This window comes from Gallinula chloropus, assembly GCF_964237585.1.
Source record: "Gallinula chloropus genome assembly, chromosome: 2".
In the NCBI taxonomy this organism is placed as follows: domain Eukaryota; kingdom Metazoa; phylum Chordata; class Aves; order Gruiformes; family Rallidae; genus Gallinula; species Gallinula chloropus.
The window spans coordinates 74,409,131-74,429,059 of record NC_140086.1 but is presented as its reverse complement, the minus strand read 5'-3'; the positions used below and the strand labels follow the sequence as shown (position 1 = coordinate 74,429,059).

At 42.7% G+C, this 19,929-nt stretch overlaps 1 protein-coding gene across 1 annotated transcript in view; it reads right to left on the bottom strand.

Moving 5' to 3' along the window:
- Positions 1–3,778: 3,778 nt before the first annotated feature.
- Positions 3,779–19,929, bottom strand: part of COBL (cordon-bleu WH2 repeat protein) — a 161,146-nt gene continuing 144,995 nt past the window's right edge. Inside the window, exons 13-17 of the mRNA XM_084260031.1 lie at positions 15,592–15,692; positions 12,318–14,341; positions 11,568–11,687; positions 9,186–9,440; positions 3,779–3,817 (exon numbers count right to left, since the gene is read on the bottom strand). Of these exons, the coding sequence (XP_084116157.1) occupies positions 3,800–3,817; positions 9,186–9,440; positions 11,568–11,687; positions 12,318–14,341; positions 15,592–15,692 (2,518 nt within the window). The 3' untranslated portion in view covers positions 3,779–3,799. The remainder of the gene's footprint in view (positions 3,818–9,185; positions 9,441–11,567; positions 11,688–12,317; positions 14,342–15,591; positions 15,693–19,929) is intronic.

Genomic DNA, 19,929 nt, shown 5'->3' with positions numbered 1-19,929 from the left:
CACACGTAGCTCAGCAGATGATTAGACCTGAGTGAGAAACAATACACAGTAATGTACATACTAAATATGTGAAAGCTGCTAATTAGCTGTTGTAGAAGATACATGATGATGTTTTTATACTGCACCAACAAAGAACCAGTCAATGAATATTTCGTTCAGAAAAAACTGACTCAGATCAAGATTTGTGCACGTTTTTGCATTCAAATTAAACCAGGGGCTTAACGCTAAGCAGCACCAAACACCAGAACTGCTTCTGTCTTTCCTGGAGAGGTTAGAGGGAAAACATTGCAAGCTATCTCAGGGTGGCATTTTCCACTGTCTTATAAATGCATCTCTCGTTCTCCTCCTTTCTTTCCTACACACTCATGAAGTGCCAAGTTTTGGCTGCAGTAAATGTAGCATAAATTGTGCAAATCACTTGTATGAGCTGGAGAAGTTGAAACCTGACATGCTCGGAACCTCAAAGATTGATCTGCATGTCAGGAGGTCTTCTGGCCCAACACTTCGCACGGCCAGCGTTGGCAGGCTGTCTGTACAAGGGAAGAGAATCCATAATGAAGTCCTGTAAGTCAAATAGCTCATACAGATAGCCAATATTATTTAAAATTAAATACCTAATCAGAGCAATTTAATGCTGCCTTTATGGTTGAGTAATACCCTGAGCTCAGTAAAAAAAAAAGGTTCATAAGAGGATGTAAAAAAAGGGGAGGGGAGACCTCCTAATATCTTTAAGCCACGAACATTGATATATACCTGTACAAGGAATGAAGATACCAAATCCAAACCCTCCAGTTTCCCTGCTAATACTACTTTTCAGCCAATTTCAGTATCATATGAAAAGGGGCAATGTAAAGGACCAGATAAATCGAGCATGTCATGAGAATCCTTCCTTGGGTTGAACTGAGGCACGAGTATGTGGGGGTGCCTAGGCTGAGAGAGACGCTAGGGAAAAGGGAGCTCACTGTCTGCCTCTCAGTCCTGTCCTTCAAAACAGGAACCTGCAGATTGTCCACATACAAGCGCCATGAAGGACACGTCAAGAGTGAACCTGGGTGGGCACACGTAACTCCAGGCTTAGGCTGTGCCTGCACTAGCAGACCATGTGGACTGGTAAGAGAAAATAGATGGATGAAAATACTTGGTGCTGAGGGCACAACGCCTTTACCAGGCACATTCCAGGGGTTTTGTTTTGATTTGGGACGAGCCCCACTCTGGTTCCACAGGCTGAACGCTATGTTGTGTGTCCAAGGAGCGCGTCTCTTGCATTTGTTTCACCCAGCAGGAACCCAGTTTCTGAGCCCTGAAGCACAGTGGAAGAGGGGATGAGACGGTGAAGACCTCCAAATGCGCTTGCCTGATGTGCACTGAAACACTGGTGCATGTTTACTTCCCAAATGAAGACTACTGAAAGAGTTAATAGAAAGTTATTCTATGGAAGGGTGGTACCTGTAACTAGACTTCATTCTGAATGGGTTTAGAGTCACATTGCCATTCACTTAGGGTTAAATAGTGCTGCTACCAGGAACTCAGCGGCACCTGGATGACAACGTGCGAGCACACACAACTCCCAGCAGCAAGAGAAAGGAACGAGCACCCAGTCTGGTTTCCCGCTGCAGGCAGCTGAACTCCCCCTCCATTTGTAGCAGGAGCTGTGACTGAGCCAGCAGGATTTTTCATGATGTTTTGCTGTCACAGTGGAGGTGACATTTCATCTTCCAGCTGTTCTTAAGACTTTTTTACCCATGGGAATTCAATACTCAAAGTTTATCCAGGAATAACTCTACTAAACTTCAGTTCCATGCAGTGCCAGCACCCAGAACCAAAACTTTCTCAAAGCCTGAAAGAGCTTCTTATCTCAAAATCCAGCTTTGGATCCCTTACATGGGAAAGCATGTACCCATACAACTTCTCACACTACAGGGGTGTTAGCAGGGAGGGGCTACAGATGCAGGGCTTCCAGGCAACACTAAGAACAAGGAGAAGGAGACCTGCATGCACAGGGTTCTGTCTTACAGCACCTGCCAAGGAAGTTGTATTTGTGGCTGGTGGGACCTAGCTACAGCCTTCAAGCTTATGAGTGACAAAATCCTTCTGTGCAATAGCATTTTTAACATGTATTTCTGATCTAATGCACACTGAGAAGACTTTTAAGGCAAAAGAAGGCTAACCAGTCAACAGAGGTGATCTCATTTATCGTAAGGTGTGACAGAGCACCTTCATTCTGGATATATTACCTTCCCTAATGAGGAAATGGATCGTTATCAGCACTGCATTATTATCAAAACTCTGACATCTTGTTTCTAGTTGGTGATTCCCACTGTGTTCCCAGGGATCAGCTGTGAGCCCTCTCCTGGCTTGAGGCATTTTATACTGGAGCTGAGATGCCAAACGCAGCGTACCGGTTTGCCTCAAGTCCATCTAGAGTTCTAATTTCCTCTGTAAATGGAAAACACTTGACAAAAAGAGTCTTTCAAGCCATGTCAGGTTTCGATTTCATTTTTTATTTGTGGCACTAACAGACATAAATATTTTACAATATATATAATATATAGTCACATTAAATGCAGATGGCTAAATATTCTCGTGCTTTCAACATTACATAGCTATACATTTTAAATTTCAGCTCTGAAAAAAAGGAATCTGCCACTACCCTGATCTGTGATTATAAAAATGTAAATGTACAAACTACCTTTTCTTCAGCTTCATTGCAGTACAGCAAGTATGAAAAAGCATTTTCACTTGTCCTTTTTAAGTTAATCAATTTAATGAAATGTTGTGAAAATATATACAACAACAACAACAACTACCAAAGTAGTTACCATCTGAAAAAGATGCTGCTATAAATACTCGTGAGACAACATACAACAGCCACATGGACTGGAAACAAAGGGCCAACTTATGCATGGCCTGAACAAGGGACGACAGAAGTCCTGGCTGCTGACACAAACCAGCCTCACGCCGTTCTGCAGTGCAGGAATGAGTTCTAAATCCTGGACCTCTGCGCAGTGCTCTGAATCTTATTTATAACTGTCACTGTCCGTTGCAAACAGAGGTCCTTTGAGGTGCCCCAATATTTTTCAAGTGCCATGAATGTTACCAGGGGTTCAGTATATCTCTGCGTATTAGCATTCTATACGTCATATCCCATAAGTAACTGCTCAACAGACAAGTGTCTCACATTCATTAGCGATTACCTGCTTTCTCAGAGCCCCACCAGAGACATAAAGCCCATCTAATTAAAAAAAAAAAACACAAAACCAATGACTCCAGCATATGACAGTTTAGGTCCTTCATAACGTTTTTTCTTGAGATTGTTTTTTACAGACCTGGTTTTCTAGTTTTTCACCCGAATCACTTACAGCCCTTTTCCAAATCAAGTAAGAATCAAGTAAATAGTTTGAAATAGTTACATGTTTTTAACAGCTTGAAATGAGTATTACTTTTCAGAGAGCTAGCAGAGGCTTTTAATTTTGCCCATAAACACAATTAAATATTAACACAGGACTGCACAGTGTTTATATTCTTATTAACCCGCCAACAAGAATAGTTTATTGGCAACCTTAAATATTCAGAGGCAAAACACAATTCCTTGGCACAGAAGCTTTACAGCAGAGCAACATGTTTTCCCCTTAGAACCATTATGCAGGAACACACAGAAAATTAACTACAACTTATTTTGGCTTGTAGACAAGAGAATAAACTAAACTTCTTGATGGTTTTTTGCCACTTCAGACCTTGAATGACGATTGTGGGCGCATACGGGGTTAGATTTTCCAAGTACCTGTTCCTTATACATGATTCAAACGAGCAGAGGGACCTGTAACAAAGAAAAGCACACGATCATTCAAGGTATTTTTAAACCTCCAACTGTTGTCACTGTTAACCAAACATTCTCCTGCGGGACTGCTTTCAAGCTTGGTCTCTTCATCAGCTCCTTGAGACCACTTAAAGCTTATCTGCTTTTCTTCTAGCTGTATCAGTTTGTCTAACGAGAGGTGCTGTCCGTCCCCAAAACCCCTGCTCGGTGCACATCCTTAAGTAATCACAGGTGCAATTACATGATGAGTAGGACACAGGTGATGTGCTTTTCTGTAAACTTCCTTCATTTTGTAGGATGAACAGAAACCCGGGCTGCAAGGACGTAGTAACTGGCAGCCAAAATCAGATCAGTATCGGTTGGCTGTCACTGGTCATCAAAACCAAGTGATGTGTACTCTGCTTCCTCCTGAAGGCTTTGATTCAGGAAAACACTTAAGCAAATGCTTCTCCTCCTTACTAGTCCTCAGGTTATCTAAGCATATGCTTCATTTTAAATACATATGCTCGGGTGCTCTTCGAAAATCAAAGTTACTGAGCTCTGATTCTATCTATTCGTTAAGGTGACCACAGAAGCTACACAGGAATAATGTGTTTGATCAAGTCTAAACCTTCCGTTTTGGCCTGTGACAGAAGCTTGATGCTTGGGGAAAACAGTACAGGCTATGAGTGAGGTGAAGAGTTCAGGATAAATGTTATCTTTCAATTCAAATAGAGTAACAGCATGCAAACGACTGCCTCTCACTGTGCATGGGAACTGGAATCACTTTATGAGTTCATTTGACTACCAGTATATCAAGATCAACCAAACCTTCAGCGGGGCCTCCTGCCCTATTTCCAGCGTACCAATGCCAACATCAGCTGTGGCTCTGAGTCTGTAATCTCCTGTCACTGCACCCACGGGCACTGGCGATAAGAAGCAGTATTTCTTCACTCACAACTGCATATCTGTGATGATGTAAGGAGAACAGTAGCTGCATGACACAAAGGTATGGAACTAGGCCATGCTACAGGACATTCAGTGTGCCATAATTCAGAAAAATGCATTACTTGCTGGCAGCCGACTTCAAATTGCCCCAGTGTATACCAGGGACTCGTTGTAATGGGTGCAGTAATTACCCTACCTGGCTCCTCTGATTGCCAACAGGATGATACACTGCACGTTATCAAGAGCTCATGTGACTAAACGCCAATGCTGAGCACTGGCATGAACGCTTGTGGATACTGTGATGGAGCCAAATTAACTTTTAAAATCTCAGCAAGTAAACAGAAAAAGGCTGCTTCAGCTGCAGCTCCAATCTTTCTTGGAAAACACGTGAAATCTGAAGGATCTCTCTTGCACCCACCATTGAAGTGGCCTAAAGAAATCATTGCACCAGGAGCAAAGGCCTGTCCTTCAGATACACAGCTTGCCTTCCCCACCTTGTGCAGGCACGTTGCTCTGCAATAAGTCTCTGGGTACAACTCCTTAAGATGAGCAGATGGCATATAAGCAAGGGCAAATTCTACAGTTTCTCTTTGTTGGGTAAGATTTTCAATCCTGCATGGGCTTGTGCTGCAACTATACCTACAGCTAGACATCTAATGGGTTATTTGCATGTGTAGTTATGTTTTTTTTCCACAGATAATCATGGTAAATCCCAAGGCAAGTTACACAGACATAAAAATACACATGTAATGATATACATAGTTTCAGAGATCTAGGTAGGTTATTTTGCATTTTCTGAAATAGAAATGAAAATCTTAAGAACTAAATATGAAGATCTTAAGGATGTGAAACTGTGAGGAAAGTTGCTTGGTACAATTTAAGGAAAACACTAGTTCACTGTTAACACCAGAAGCTCAAATGGTACAGCTTTATGACCTGAGTGTTGCTCACCAGAATTAGCCAAAACTAGGGTCTCAGATCAGCTATTTATTTCCTAGATCAGCTCGTTCTCCCTTGTACTGGAGGCACACCACATGGCTGGGAGGCAGGCTCCTTGCTGGTGAGACACCTTTCTTTCTCGAGTCAATTAACCACTACCAAAGGCACTAGGTCAGCCATCCTGGTTGGTGGCTTTACTTGATGCCATCTCCCTGACTTGCTGTTAAACTCTGGACGTTGTTAAACACCTGCCAGGTTCCTGGACAGACTAATGTGAAAACAGAAGAAAAAGGTTACTTCCTGCACACTGTCAGGTCTCTTCCAGTTTGGCAAGTTCACCCCTTCCCAGCCTGCGCCTCCATTCCCTTTGGGGAGGATCTGTAGCATAACCACTTTCTGGCAGGTCTCTGAGCTGCGCTGCACTGGGATGAACCATTTCCCTGAGCGGGCCCAACTGGGCTTGGCACCCACAAGAATTTTCCTTCGGGACTCTGTGGACAGCAACAGCGTGCAATAAAACAGAAGCTGCTTCTTCAAAACAAAGTATGATTTATTTGCCAAAGCAGGCACAGCACTCCAAGAAATGGCTTAAAGAACAGCCAGGAGACCTATGCACATACTGTCTTACCTATACTTGGCACTTCCCTCGAGCACCTATTTTTGCTCGGGTTTGTTTTGGCTGACCCAGTTACAGCCTGTGTGGTGCAGACCCTGACTCTCAGCAAGGCAAGGTCAGCCTGCAGCAGTTTCTCTCCTCCCTTCCTGTACAGTGGATCTTTTAACCTTCAAGTTCATGACTTCAGCAAACAGCTGTGTAATCAGGGGTGGAGTGGAGGAGTTGCCTTTTCACAGATATTAATAGAGCTCAAATGTTTGTTGGGATGTTCCTTATCTAGGCAATTGGTTGCTTTTTACGTTTGGTTCCCCTGACAGCCCCGTTTGATCTACTTCCATTGCAAATAACCCCTCATAAATAAGCACAAACAGTCATACACAACTAAGCAATGCAGACTCTTCCCAGTTCCCCACCACAATATTAGCTAAATAAATGACTTCACCATCAGAAGCCCCTGTCCCAGAAACCTTCGAGAAGACAACGGAAGAGAAGCAGATGCGGTTACCGAACCGAACTACCTGCTCTGCTGCCTACTTGCTGCAACCAAAACCTTCCCGAAAGCAGAGCAAAGGGTGGCTCTGTGCTCACATCTCCACGACATCACAGATCTTTGACAGGGGAGGCAAAGCAAAGAAAAAAGTTTGCTTTGTCCTTGGCACAAAACCACCTGCCATCCACTGTCTACAAACCCCTCAGTGTTCCTTGGAGACATGCTCTTCAGCCATAAAGGAAGAAAACCCTGATATCAGGCTACCACACATTCTCCTCCGCTGATTCAACTTGTGCTGTAGCAAGCTGTCCAACCATGGAGAAGGAGCAGAATTTGGCTCTCCTTTAATGCAGCAAGCCAGATGTATCAATACACACTGGGTAGAAAGTCTTTGAGAAATCTGACAACATAATTTGACAGCATTTTTACTTTTATCAGTTATCAAGGGCATGAGATCTCAGATATCAAAGTGATATGATGTCTTTGGCATACACGAGACCTAGCTTGCATATCCAATATCTGAAAGGACAGCACAGTAATAAGAAAATCATACTCTGTCTTGGACAGAACACTGCTCTTTTATTTTCATAAATGATCTATATAATAAGAGATGTATTCTTCTGTCATTTTAGTGTCAAAACTACCAAAAATTATTCTGTCTTGAAAATGAAAGAAGACAGGCACGGTATTTATCAGAATGCATCAGTATATCCAGCTTATTTTCACTGGATATCCCACTGTTTTGAAATAAATCCCTAAGGATATGATAACGACTTGCTTTAATGAGTTGAGCTGTGGGTTCCCTTAGAGACTTCTGCAAGAGTAATGCAGTTGGAAGAACAAGGAATTTGGAAAGATCTAGAAAACAACTACATCAAGTATTCTTGGATGTCCAAATCCTGTCTTTTCTGTAAATTTGTCAAGTAGGGAAATAAAGGCCCGATCTGGAGTATTGGATCTTCGTAATTTATAGTCCTACAATCACAGAATGTCTCTAGTTGGAAGGAACCCACAGGGATCATCAAGCCCAACTCCCTGCTTCTCACAGGACTACATAAAACTGAACCATATGACCAATAGCATCACCCAGACTCGCCTTGAACATTTACCGTCTCGACGCCAAGACCACTTCCCCGGGGGGCCTGTTCCAGTTACTGACCACCCTCTCAGCAAAAAGCCTGTACCTGAAGTCCAGTCTGAACTTCCCCTGACACAGCTTCATTCCATTTCCTGGTGCCCTGTGGCTGTTAACCAGAGAGACCAGCGCCTCCCCTCTGCTGCCCCCCCTCCGAGGAAGCTGCAGACTGTGATGAGGTCACTCACCAGCCCTCTCTAAGCTGAACAAATGCAGTGACCTCAGCCACTCCTCTTAATAGCATGCATAATACAGATGTAATTTTTCACATGCAAAAAACCTGCACATCCAGATTTCTCTTTACATGCTGATACAAATTTCCCTGAAACACTGATTTGTTTGTGACATTTGTAGGATTCTGTGGAATTTCTGGTTTATCAGACTACAGTTTAATATTTCAAATGTGATTGCATTTTTTGAATTATTTTAAAGAGGACATGCAAGCAAGGTTACAGTCTATTTACACATTTATGATTGGCATCAGCTAAATCATGTGTTGGGAAAACTACATCTGCTTTTGTTCATTCCCTAAAGTCCTTGGATCAAAGTCTGTTCTAGGTTATTGAAGTGTAATATTGGGATGGCTCCAATTAGGCCAATTGATCTGCTTCTCTTTACCAAGAAACGCAGTGTAACTCAAGGTTAGGAAGAACAAATTTTGATCAAAGAGATAAATGAACTTACTCAAAGATCACACCTGGGAAATTGAGCGTTTAGCCATCTGGGAGTTCACTGACCCATAGCTGACCAAAGAAGTAAAACACGTATCATCCAATGCATAAAGTTCAGACAGACATTAAAATGACCCCTCAGTTTTACTGACAGCTCTCAACACCTGTGACCACAGTGTAAGTGTTGGGAATCAAGGTCCAGGACACACCACTGAAACTGGGAGAGAACACGTATCTCTGAATTTCCTTCAGGTTCTCATGTCTGATCTTCCTTCAGTTCACCTTGTCTAAAGGACATCCAATATTACTCAAGAATGAGAAGGGCATTAAAATGCTTTCTGAAATGATGTTCAAGATCCTGACACTCACTTAAGAAGTATTTACTATCCATATGGTTGCACACATGGACAGGCACGTTTTAGGCCGCATGGAGTCTTGAAACACACTGCTGACCTTTGATTTGGTTAGAGGAAACAGTGCAGGTACCTTCCTTTTGATGGAAGAAAGAAGTACATGGCTTACAAATGCCTCTCCAAAACACAGCAAGCTGAGGTCATTTCCTCCACAAGAAAATATAAGAGCACATTTACCTTTTTTAACTTTGCTGCTCCAGCACCAGAGCGAATGGCCTCCATCAGGGCTTGCCTTGCCTCCCCAGGGTTACCTGTAGCCATGGCAGAGGATTTAGGGACTGCTGCTGACTGCTGAGTGGGAGGAGGTGGTGGTGGTGGCTGGGCTGGGGCAGGTGGGATATAAAGCTGCTCTTCCTGAGGGTCTGCTGCCTTCTGCAAGGACAGTTCTGCGTTCCTAAAACTCTGCAGCTCTTTGGAGGCCAGCGAGGAGATCTGATCAAGATGGAATTGAAAGGAGGTAATTAACATCAAGCATGACTAAACTGTAATTTTTTGACATCTGATGCACTTTCAGTACCCCGATTTCACTTTGCCTGAATGATGTAAAACACTCAGAACTTTAGTTTGCTCATGGGGTTGAACATCTGTTACTACTCACTCACAGCACTCAGCTGGGCTGATTACCAGCATCAAGGATTTGGCACTGACTCTGTCTCAGAAACTCAATCTTTACTTACTGTGAGCTCCAGCATCTTGTAACTCTTCTTGGCGTGTAAGGTAAGAAAAAGAGTGGGACATGGTATTCATTTGGAAACAACCACAGGAGTTTTGGAATCAGGAAGATAAATTAAGGCTGCAGTAGCCACCCAGAAATCTCATTACTTTTTGCAGCCTGGGCTGCACAGAAATAATCTCAGATGACAAGGAGGCTTTTTTAGACCTGAGCCCTCAGACATGGCTCCATTGAAAAAAATGTTGTTAAGCCTTGAGTTTCCAGCTATAATAAAAATTAAATAAATACAGTAGGACCAGAGAGAACTACGTGAAAGCACAGGAGAACAAAACCAAGTGATTCCTCTTCCAAGCATGTTTTTGTGGAATTTCTGAAACTAAAATTTCTGCATGAATTCCCAGCTTGGAAACTCATCCTACTTTATAATGAGCGCAGGGAGAGGAGGCAATCTCTCAGACTAAGCCAGCTTTTCTGTCAACTGCCTCAACAAATATTTTGGCCGTTAACAACATTACTAGTAACAATCATGATAAACTGTTAGCAATTGCAATGATTTGGTGATTATTAGGAAACCCAGTATCATGTGCCAAGGCTTTCAATCAGACACATTATCGTTCCTTTCTCAGAGAAACTGAGGCACAAAACATCTTTAGTGAAAACCAAAAGGCTTCACTTCCCATCAAATATTCCTATATTCTATTCCTTTGCTGTACACACACACATGCACACACAAAATACATGGGAATAATGTCATGTCAGAGAAAACATGAACAGCTGAGATATGAAAGGGACAGCCCTTTCAATACAGCACATCTGTATCTCCCCCAGATACAAACACACATACAAACAGGGTGCTCTAACTAGCACAGGTTACACGGTGTGAAAAAGAAGTGTATGGTTTCTAAGCAACTTCCTGTAAAATGATGGCAAAAGCTTCTCTGCTGGAGGAAGGTATTCCAAAAAGTCTCCGTGATAATACACCACCACATGATTGTCAGAGCCTCTTTTACACAAGGTTAGATTTGTTCCCAATTAACCCAGCATGCAGTTAAGTATGTGTGAAGATAGCTGCTGCCCATCACATCCTGCTTGCAGGCTGGGAGGAAGCTGTACCCTACCTGCAGCAAGGGCAGTAAGATATTTGAGGGATGAAGTAATTGCCTCACGCTGGCAAGAGATTCTTTCTATCTAATACCAGGTATCTGGATGTGTGCTAATGGCCTGAGTCATTGCACCAGGGAAACGGGAACCTCCTTGCCAAGCACACATCCTTGGCTGGAGTAGTCAACTGAGTGAAAATTAAGGCTAGAACAATGCAGGTTTGGGCGATTAGGAAGAAGAGATGCTTTAATGATTAGATAAATCTTTCAGACAGAATGAATCACCCTGCTGTGGTGAAAGCTGATGTTCCATCAACATCAATTGCCTGCGTACAACACGCACGTGTTAACAGATAAACAGCACGCTGGAGAAGTCCTACTCTGTTTTCAGGTAAATGGGACTGGATGTATATAGTAGGTAAAGCAAAGATACCAATCTAACTCTGTACTCCTAAAGTGCAAGAAAACCACACCTAAATGTGAAAATAATGAACATTTGATGTCTTCTATGTACAGTCCCTGTAATTCATGTGGATTTCTATGTGCTTTTTCCTCACTTAAAACAAGCCATTTGAAAGTGTGTGAAGTTTTACAGCAAAGGACAGGATTGGACGTGCTGTGCGATCAACCTGTGTAAGTCAGATCTGGTCTTGTGTCACATCACATCCCCTTCGACTCTTCTCTTTGCAGCACAACATTTAGTTTGTGGTACATCTGGGGTTTATCCAAAACACCCAGTAGGAACAGGATGCACTTAAAAGACCCCTTCCCATCTTGATTTCTTACCTTTCTCAGCTTTGAGGTGCCACTGTGGCCTCTAATTGCTGCTAGCAGGGCTGAGCGTTCATTCTCTGGCTCAGTGTAGGATGGTTTCCTGTGACTGCCATTTAGTGTGCTGTCTGAAACCTAGAATACGAAAAGAATAAACCTCGCATTGTTATGAGATATTTACTTAGAGATAGTTTGGAAACACTACTAAAAATACTTCTGGCACTTGTACCAGAATGCAAGCTATGGAGACTAATCAGTCTGTCTTCTCTCGGGCTTGCTTTTACAACCCTTACTTGCAGTGAACAGTGAGTACATGTGTAGATAGTAAAGCTGTACTTACAGATGCAGTCATGTCCCCTGAGCTTGAAGTCAGTGGCAAACTAGTATCACCTAGTAATACATAAAGCCATTGTCTTTCTTTGCAGGTATTTACAAGTCTTCTCTATGTTGTGTGTTCCTGTTTTTACATAACACACTGAAGTGTGTGTTCAGGTCCTATGCTAACCTCAATTACCTCTCCTTTATGCTCTATCTCTGCATCCTCTGCCTCTTCTAGCTAGTACAACAGCACTGGTGTTGCATAATATACAGGACGTGCAGAATAAGCAGTGTTTTGGTCTGTATTTTGCCATTATACATTTTTCAAATGCCTGCTGTACTCCAGCTGACTAGAAACCGTACCAGTTATAAAACCTCTGGTGCCTGACAGGGTGAACACAGGTCTCTGCAGTCTGAACAGGCTAAAAAAAAAAGTCCCCACTTTACCTTTCTGAGTTTCTCCTTTCCCCCTCCTGTTTGAATGGCTTCCATTAGGGCACTATGCAGCGATGTGTCTTTTGGAACTGGTTTTTGGACAACAGGTTTGAACTTCTTCTTTGGTCCAAAGATGTTGGTCTGCACGTAAGCATCCTGTTCGTTGAGAGCACTAATATCCGAATCATCAGGTTTCTCTTCCTGTTCTGACTCTGTGTTTGCTGCTGCACCATTGAGCTCAGGCGCAGCCTTAAGCGAGGTACCTTGTACACCGCTAGCAGGCGGCCATTTGCTGACTCGCAGAGATGAGCTGAAGGAGGACGGGGCCCCTTGGAGATCAGGAGACCTGAGAGATGGGGCTGAACTGGTATGGGTCAAAGTCTCACATCTCTGCTCAAACAAAAGGCGTGTTTTTTTCTCTGCTATACTTTGTTTGCTGCTTAAACCATAATCATCTTCCGCACTGTTGTTATCCTTTGAAGAGGATTTAGTAAGTGGGACACTGGCATTCTTTTTATAGAAATTCAGAGGAGTTGCTTGGTTTGGTGCCCTGATGTTAACCGCTTTGTTTTCCACGCCAGAATTATCACCAGGTGTAAACCTGTGGGATGCTTTTTGACTGCAAGTAAAGACACCTGAAAGCGTTTCTTTTGTTTCTGCTGATTCTGCTTCCGTAGGGCTACATTTGGCCACAATAATACATCTTTTTGGTGAAACTCTTGCTTCAGTTTTAACCTCTTCTGCCCCTTGCTTATCTTCATCTTTCTCATGACATTCTACAGAGTCAGACTTGAAGGTAGTTACGTTGATATGCCTTGCAATGGCAGAGGCAACATACTGACTTGAAGTTCTCCTATGTGGCTTTACAAATGGGAGCTCTGGCTTGTCCTTATTACTGGTTGGAGTCAGTGACGGTGCTACCTGAGACGATGCAGCTGGAAGAGATGGTTTGGTCCTTTCATTCTCGGATTGTCTTTCAGCTACCTGGGTAGTAACAGTTTGTGGTGCTGCAGGTTTTGGAGCTGCATGACCAACAGGTTTGTGTTCTTGTTTTACAGTAAAGGGCTTAGAGTTTGTGGTGACTGCTGACTTTTTAGGAAGATGCTCAGCAGAGTCCTCACTTTGCTTTTCCATAGAACTTGATCTCCAGAATGCCTTCACTTTTCTGAGATGGATTTCCTCACTTTCATCAGCAGAGGTGCCTGGTATGTGCTTAGTGACACACGTGTTAGGGCCTACAAGGTTGCCCAGTTCATCTATCTTAATGGCACCAGTGGAGATTGAAACTCCTCTGTCAAAATGTTTTACTTCAGGTTTGGGAGGGACAACTTTAAAGGTTGTCAAACCCATTTTAGGTTCATAGTTTGTTCCCGAATTCTGGGCACGATGACACCATGTGGGTGTTGATGAGATTTCTTCTACTTCATTTTTTTTTGCTGGTGGCCATTTGATTTCTAATTCTGATTTACTTTTTTTCAGAGCTCTTTCCCTGTTACTACATTCATTAAATGCATTTGTCTTCTCTTTTGCTGTACCGATTTCAGCTGTGGCCTTGGAGTGAGACGTAGTCAGCTTAGATTTACATTCCTCAGTCTTCGCACTATGTCTGGGGAGGGGTTCCAGTCTTATGTTCTTTTCACTTCTTTTTTCGAAGGAGGATGTGAGAGATTCAAACATATCTCTTCTCTGTTCCACCGGCAAGTGACTGAATTCGTTTTCAGATGGTTGCTGATGGATTAGGTCCTTGGATATGCATACAGCTCCACCATCTGTGTGTCCCTTACCAAAGGAACCCGCATTGTTGTTTTTATTTGTAAAGCTTCCTATATTAACAGAGTCAGAAGAGACACTCTGTGAAACCCTTGTCTCCATTTCTTGATTTCCAGCTGAGTTAAAGGTGCTGACTTCTGGAACATCATCTATGACTGTTACTGGAACAGAAATGGAAACATCTTGGGCAGCCTCAACTTTTCTTCTATGCGGACTCAACACTTCACTGTAGTATTCCGAGTCAGAGTTACTGACACCATCTGCGGCTGCAAAATACATATACAATGTTACACATAGGCAGTATTTAAGCAATATGGCTTTAAGATACACAAACAGCCAGTACGAGTTTAAGCGGATCAGATATTTTGGTTACACTAAAACTAAGAGGAATATATTTATTCCTGTATTACAAAAAAGGAGAGATCTGGGTCCTTTTTATTGTCTGGTTGCTGATTACGATCAGCCAAATATTCCTGCAGTCCTCCTGCTGCAGCCAGTGGGAAACATACAAATGCAGCTGAAAGCAGAATTTAATCTATTGTTCATACCTTATCTTTGACTAACTTGTCTCAGTGATAAACATTTCACCACATGACTCCAAAGGAGAAACATTTCTGAGAAACAGCGAGCAACTCCATATTATGTTTCCCAGACCTGGTTAGTAATAACAGCCCAGCTGAAGGATTTCCTTGAGCAAGCAAACAAAGAACCAGTACTTGTATTTTTTCTCTATCCTTCTCACCCTTCATTACCAGTGACTCCAGAAGTCTCGTTGTGCAAGAAGCTTAACTCTCCTCTCAAATTCGCTGGTGTAAATCAAGGGTTACAACACAGAAGCTAAGAAACTGCAGTGTTAGAGAACTCACAGAAATTAAATCAGAATCGAATCCACTGCGGAAGTACTGAAATAAAGATGGGAAGCTTTAAAAAACTGTTCAGCGTGATTTGGTGACAAACCATTAGGAGAGAAATATCCTTTTTTGCATTAGGAAAAAAGAGGAGCACAATTTGACATTTTAGCTGTTCCCACTGTTTCGTGTTTTACAGTTTTTAACTTTATAATACATCTGCTAGCTCAGAGGAGGCATTGGGTACAAAAATATGTTGTCGCCCCTCCCCCCTGACTTTATTATAATAGAATACAAAACAGAGGCAGTGTTAATTAAACACAGAGCTAAATTCACAACTGATTTAGCTTCACCGAAGTCAATGAAATATATACAATTTGGCCCAGAAAATGTGTTCAGAAACTGACATTCATCTTTTCTTGGGAGCAGATAGCAAAATACAATGATCATCTGACAAACAGCTTGAAAAATATTCAGTCTATAATGAGCGGCTGCCCCAGAAGCAATGGGAGAACAGCCCCTTTGGCTGGACCACATTCTGCCTCTGACCAGTGAGCCATTCCCAGTGATCTTAGTGAGAAGTGTGCAGATATCCCAGAGTACAGCTTGACTCTCCATCTCCTGGCTACGCCTCTCTGTTGTACTTCAGAGGTAACATACTTCCCTACCTTCTAAATCTTCATCCAGGCCAGCCAAAGTCTGCTGGAGCTGCGCAGCAATGAATATATCCTCATTCGCACGCTTAGCCAAAGACACTTCATCTCTCCTGCTAAAGGAAAGAGGAGAAAAAGGTTGGGTCTCCCCCTTTTTTCGCTTGGCACTGTTCCTCTGTACCCCACTGTTTCTCTGAACCCCTTTGGTTCCACCAGGGTTCTGACACCCAAGGTATGAAAAATACGCAGCCCAAGAGACACAAACACTGCCACACGGACGCATCCCCATCCAGGAGGGATCTCTGGTGCCTGAGCACACTGGTGATCAGATGATTAGGATTAACAAAGCCTGTCACAAAGAAATGGCCCGGCTTCACTGTGAGGTACGTGTTTCGGCTGGGCCCGGCTTCACCGCGAGGTACGCGTTTCGGCTGGGCTGCGGCAAAGCGGGGCATGCCAAGGGGGACGCTCTGCATGTCCGTACGGTTTTAGAGCAGACCACTGGCCATCCCTCCTGTACACACACATGTATCTGCACCCTAATAAAGACAGCAAGGCGATGAAAAATGAATACAGCTAAGTACTGCTGGGCAAACACTCTTCATCCTGAGGGGAGGGAAGGGAGGAGGAGAGGAAACTAATCCCCCGAGAGCTGTTTCTAATGAAACATAAAAAGGGGCCTGATTTTGCCAGAAAATAACTCCACAGTTTGTGATGAAGTTGTACAAGTATCTAAAACAAGTCTGAAATCAGAACGAGTGCCAAGTGTTGTCTTGGCTTATTGAAAGAAAAAAAAAAACAAGAAAAAAAGAAGATGAAACTAAGAAAAATCCTAACAAGAAATAACTCGAATTGAAAAAAAATATATGCATGGCAACCTGTTACACAACAGACCTTCTGTTTCTCAGGAAGAAAAATCTTGACCAGCAGAGCTTTTCTATCTACATCACTGGAGCTAGGATTTCATATCCAGCAATTCACTTTTTCCAACTGCCCATTTCTCACCTGAATTTAAGACACTGTTGTCTGTGACACTGTATCTAAGTCCTGTCCTTGTGATTAGCCCAGTGAAAAAATAATCTTCCGTTCTAGCCACACCTAAACTAAGTCTGGTCAGGTGAAGCAGACTTGCCCTTTTCAAGATCAAACCCTTAATATCACAGATACAATAACAGGTGACATTTTTGGGTAGTTTACCAAACACTATGTGAAAAATGCCATTTTTCTGCTGCCCTTTGAGATAATAATCTGAATAAAAAATCAGATACGATTCCTGACATTTATTTAAGTGACATCTAACAGTGTAGCTTCCCTTTTCCTATTTTATTTTTTCAATTGTTCATAACAGAAGCAACTGACAGCACATGTTGAAGCATCAGGTATTGTATTTTATTTACTTTATTTATTTAAGTTGTATTCACCTTTCCTTTCTGCAGCAGTCCCAGAACCTGATTCTTCTGCTTTCACCTAAACTGCCTTGCACTTTGAAAGCTGAGTTCATGTATGTGGGATCGATGAAAACAGCAGAACACAACTGCAAGGAGACCTTCCAAAACATTTTTCAGACACGAGTCCTTTCCCTAAACAGGAATGAATTCAAAACGTGGCAAAGCTATATATGTGCCTAAGTGGCTTCCTAAACTGCAATCTACAACAGAAACATTTATTGGTTGGTAACACACAGAGGAAGAGACGTGGTGCTCTGTGACTGTAACACAATTTCTTCCAGCACTTGCCATTGACCTGAGCTTTGACAGGCCCTGAACATTCACAGAAGCCCACAAGAACTGGTGATGCTCAGGTTCAGCACCCACACTGCAAGACTCATGGTAAACTGAGCTTTTCTCCCTCCTGGATTAAGGGAAAGGTAGCACAAATCAGTGAGAGCCTCCAGCAGAGGCAACTGGTGCTTCAGGACTGAAACTGGTACTTTAAGATGGAAATCCTACTGTACCCTGAAGTACACACACACACTAATGAGACAGCTCATGTGAACAATCTGACAAAAAGATTTAAGCTTACTCCAGTGTTCAGATTGGAATAGAAGTCTGACAAAGAACTGGAAGGTGGCAAACAGAATGAACCAACTGAATTTCGCATTGTATTTCCAGTGGGAAGTTTGCAAAAATTAATAAAAGATATGTCTGAGTACATTTTAAATCCAGGTATTTGCAAACTCAGAGCGTTTTTGATGGGAGAATCATTCCAACTGCAGCAGCTAAGCATGGAAGGCAAATAAGGCTTTCTTCTTTGCAGAGCTGCTCTTGTGGGATCATTGTCCACAGCTGGAAGGAAATTACTAACACACATTGAGATTCTTTCTCTAAGGTACTGTGAAGAAGTTGTTTCCAAAACCTTGAAAGAAAAAAGTGCAAACCCGTTATCTAGCAGAGAATTAGACCAAATTTCGCAAAGGCCATACCAGCTCACCATCTTTTTGGTACCTGACCGTATCTTTCCATCTGCTGCCCAACTGTTCTACAATACAGCCAAAATCTGTGTATCACCAAGGTTGTCCATGCTGGGTTTTCTCCAGGAAATAACTGAAAGTATTGGCTTTATATTTTTATGGGTAATTTATGTAGGAAAATGTATTTGGGACTGGAACAGGGATTCCTGGGCTCCAAACATGCAGAGTGGGTCCACTGCACTGACCATCTCTTTTCTCATGTCAATCAATGGGAATCTTTCAGTGACTCTTATAACAAAATTATCTTCTCCTTGATGGATATAACGGTCAGAGGGGTTCTCTTTCATTATCCTCTGTGTACTTATACAGTGACTATACAGAATTTACTCCTCAATCTCTGCTTCAATCGCCTCATCTAGATAACTGGGATAATAATACCCAATTCACAGATTTGTTTTTTCCTGATGGAAAGAGAACAATGTGGTGAAAATTAGAGGACTGTTGCTTGCTCTTACAGAGGGACCTTTGGAAAAAGCAGATCTTTTCTTTTGCATTTCCAAATTCATAAAAGAGCTATTGTTCTGTTCACCTCCAAACTCACCTACAAAGCAAGACAGAAGGTACAGATCAGACTGATCACAGGGCCCTGAAAATTCTTAGCATTGGGAATTTAAAATGTGATACCTGTTTCTTGAAGCGAAACTACTGGTAGTTTCCAGTAGCTGACATGACTTATAAATATGCCTAAGAAGACTCTTTCTCACAACAGCATTTGGGAAAGGAAAACAAAAAGGCCTCTTATGTTTTTGTTTGATTGTGTCCACAGCCTTCTTCCCTTTCTAACCCTGTATGCTCGTGTTTTGTTGATAGCTCTTGTTTTGGCCAGAATCCAAGAAAAATATGACTTATTCTGATACAGTGTTTTACATTCTGGATAAACAATACCAGTGGTATTTTCTCACACACACTTTTTTTTTTTTTTTTTGACTTAGGGAAGAACTTGATAACCTCTACAGGGCCTTTCTGGTAAAGCGTGAGGTGCTAAAAATACAGCCCTGGTGAGCAGTCAACCCAAGCTCGGACCGGGACCCGTGCAGGGTTCCTGGAAGCCTGAGCACTTATTACTTCTGTAGATGAGCAGAGATTTGTGCAAGAGCACAGAAGGGAGCACAGGGAGTACTAAACCACAGCCTTCGGTGCAGCACCGAGTGCAGGCCGCGATGCGTAATTACTCCTCCGCGAGTGGCTTGCGAAGTCAGGGACAAACTGAAGCTCACAGCCCGATTTCATCAAATTAGTGCCACGGGAGACGGACTTTTATGTGAAAGTTTACTTTCCAAGAAAGAGAGAAGATTCTGACAAACCTATCTGGAAATGCTGCATTAAAAAGAACCCCAAACCGGTGGCAAGACAACGGGTTTGCAATGAAGAAGCTGGCCTCTTGTTACGCTTAGAGCAGCTTTACCTGGGGGTCTGTAAATGATACAACTGACCCAAGTGTCTTTGAGCACTTACTCAGAAGTTCTGGTGAGCTTCAACATATGGCACCAGAGACAGAGTCCACACCTCCCACTGTAACTGTTTAAATACAACACAAACCTATGTAAACTGCAGAGAAGGGACTGTGAAAAAGATTCAGTTGTCTAAACATGGGCACTTCACTGAATCACAGATCATTAGGAGTTGGAAGGGACCTCTGGAGATCATCTAGTCCAACGCCCCTGCCAGAGCAGGATCCTCTAGAGTAGGTCACGTAGGAACACATCCAGATGGGTTTTGAATGTCTCCAGAGAAGGAGACTCCACAGCCTCTCTAGGCAGCCTGTGCCAGTGCTCTGTCACCCTCACTGTGAAAACGTTTTTCCTTACGTTTACATGGAACCTCCTGTGCTCCAGCTTGCACCTGTTGCCCTTTGTCCTATCACCGAAAATCACTGAGAAGAG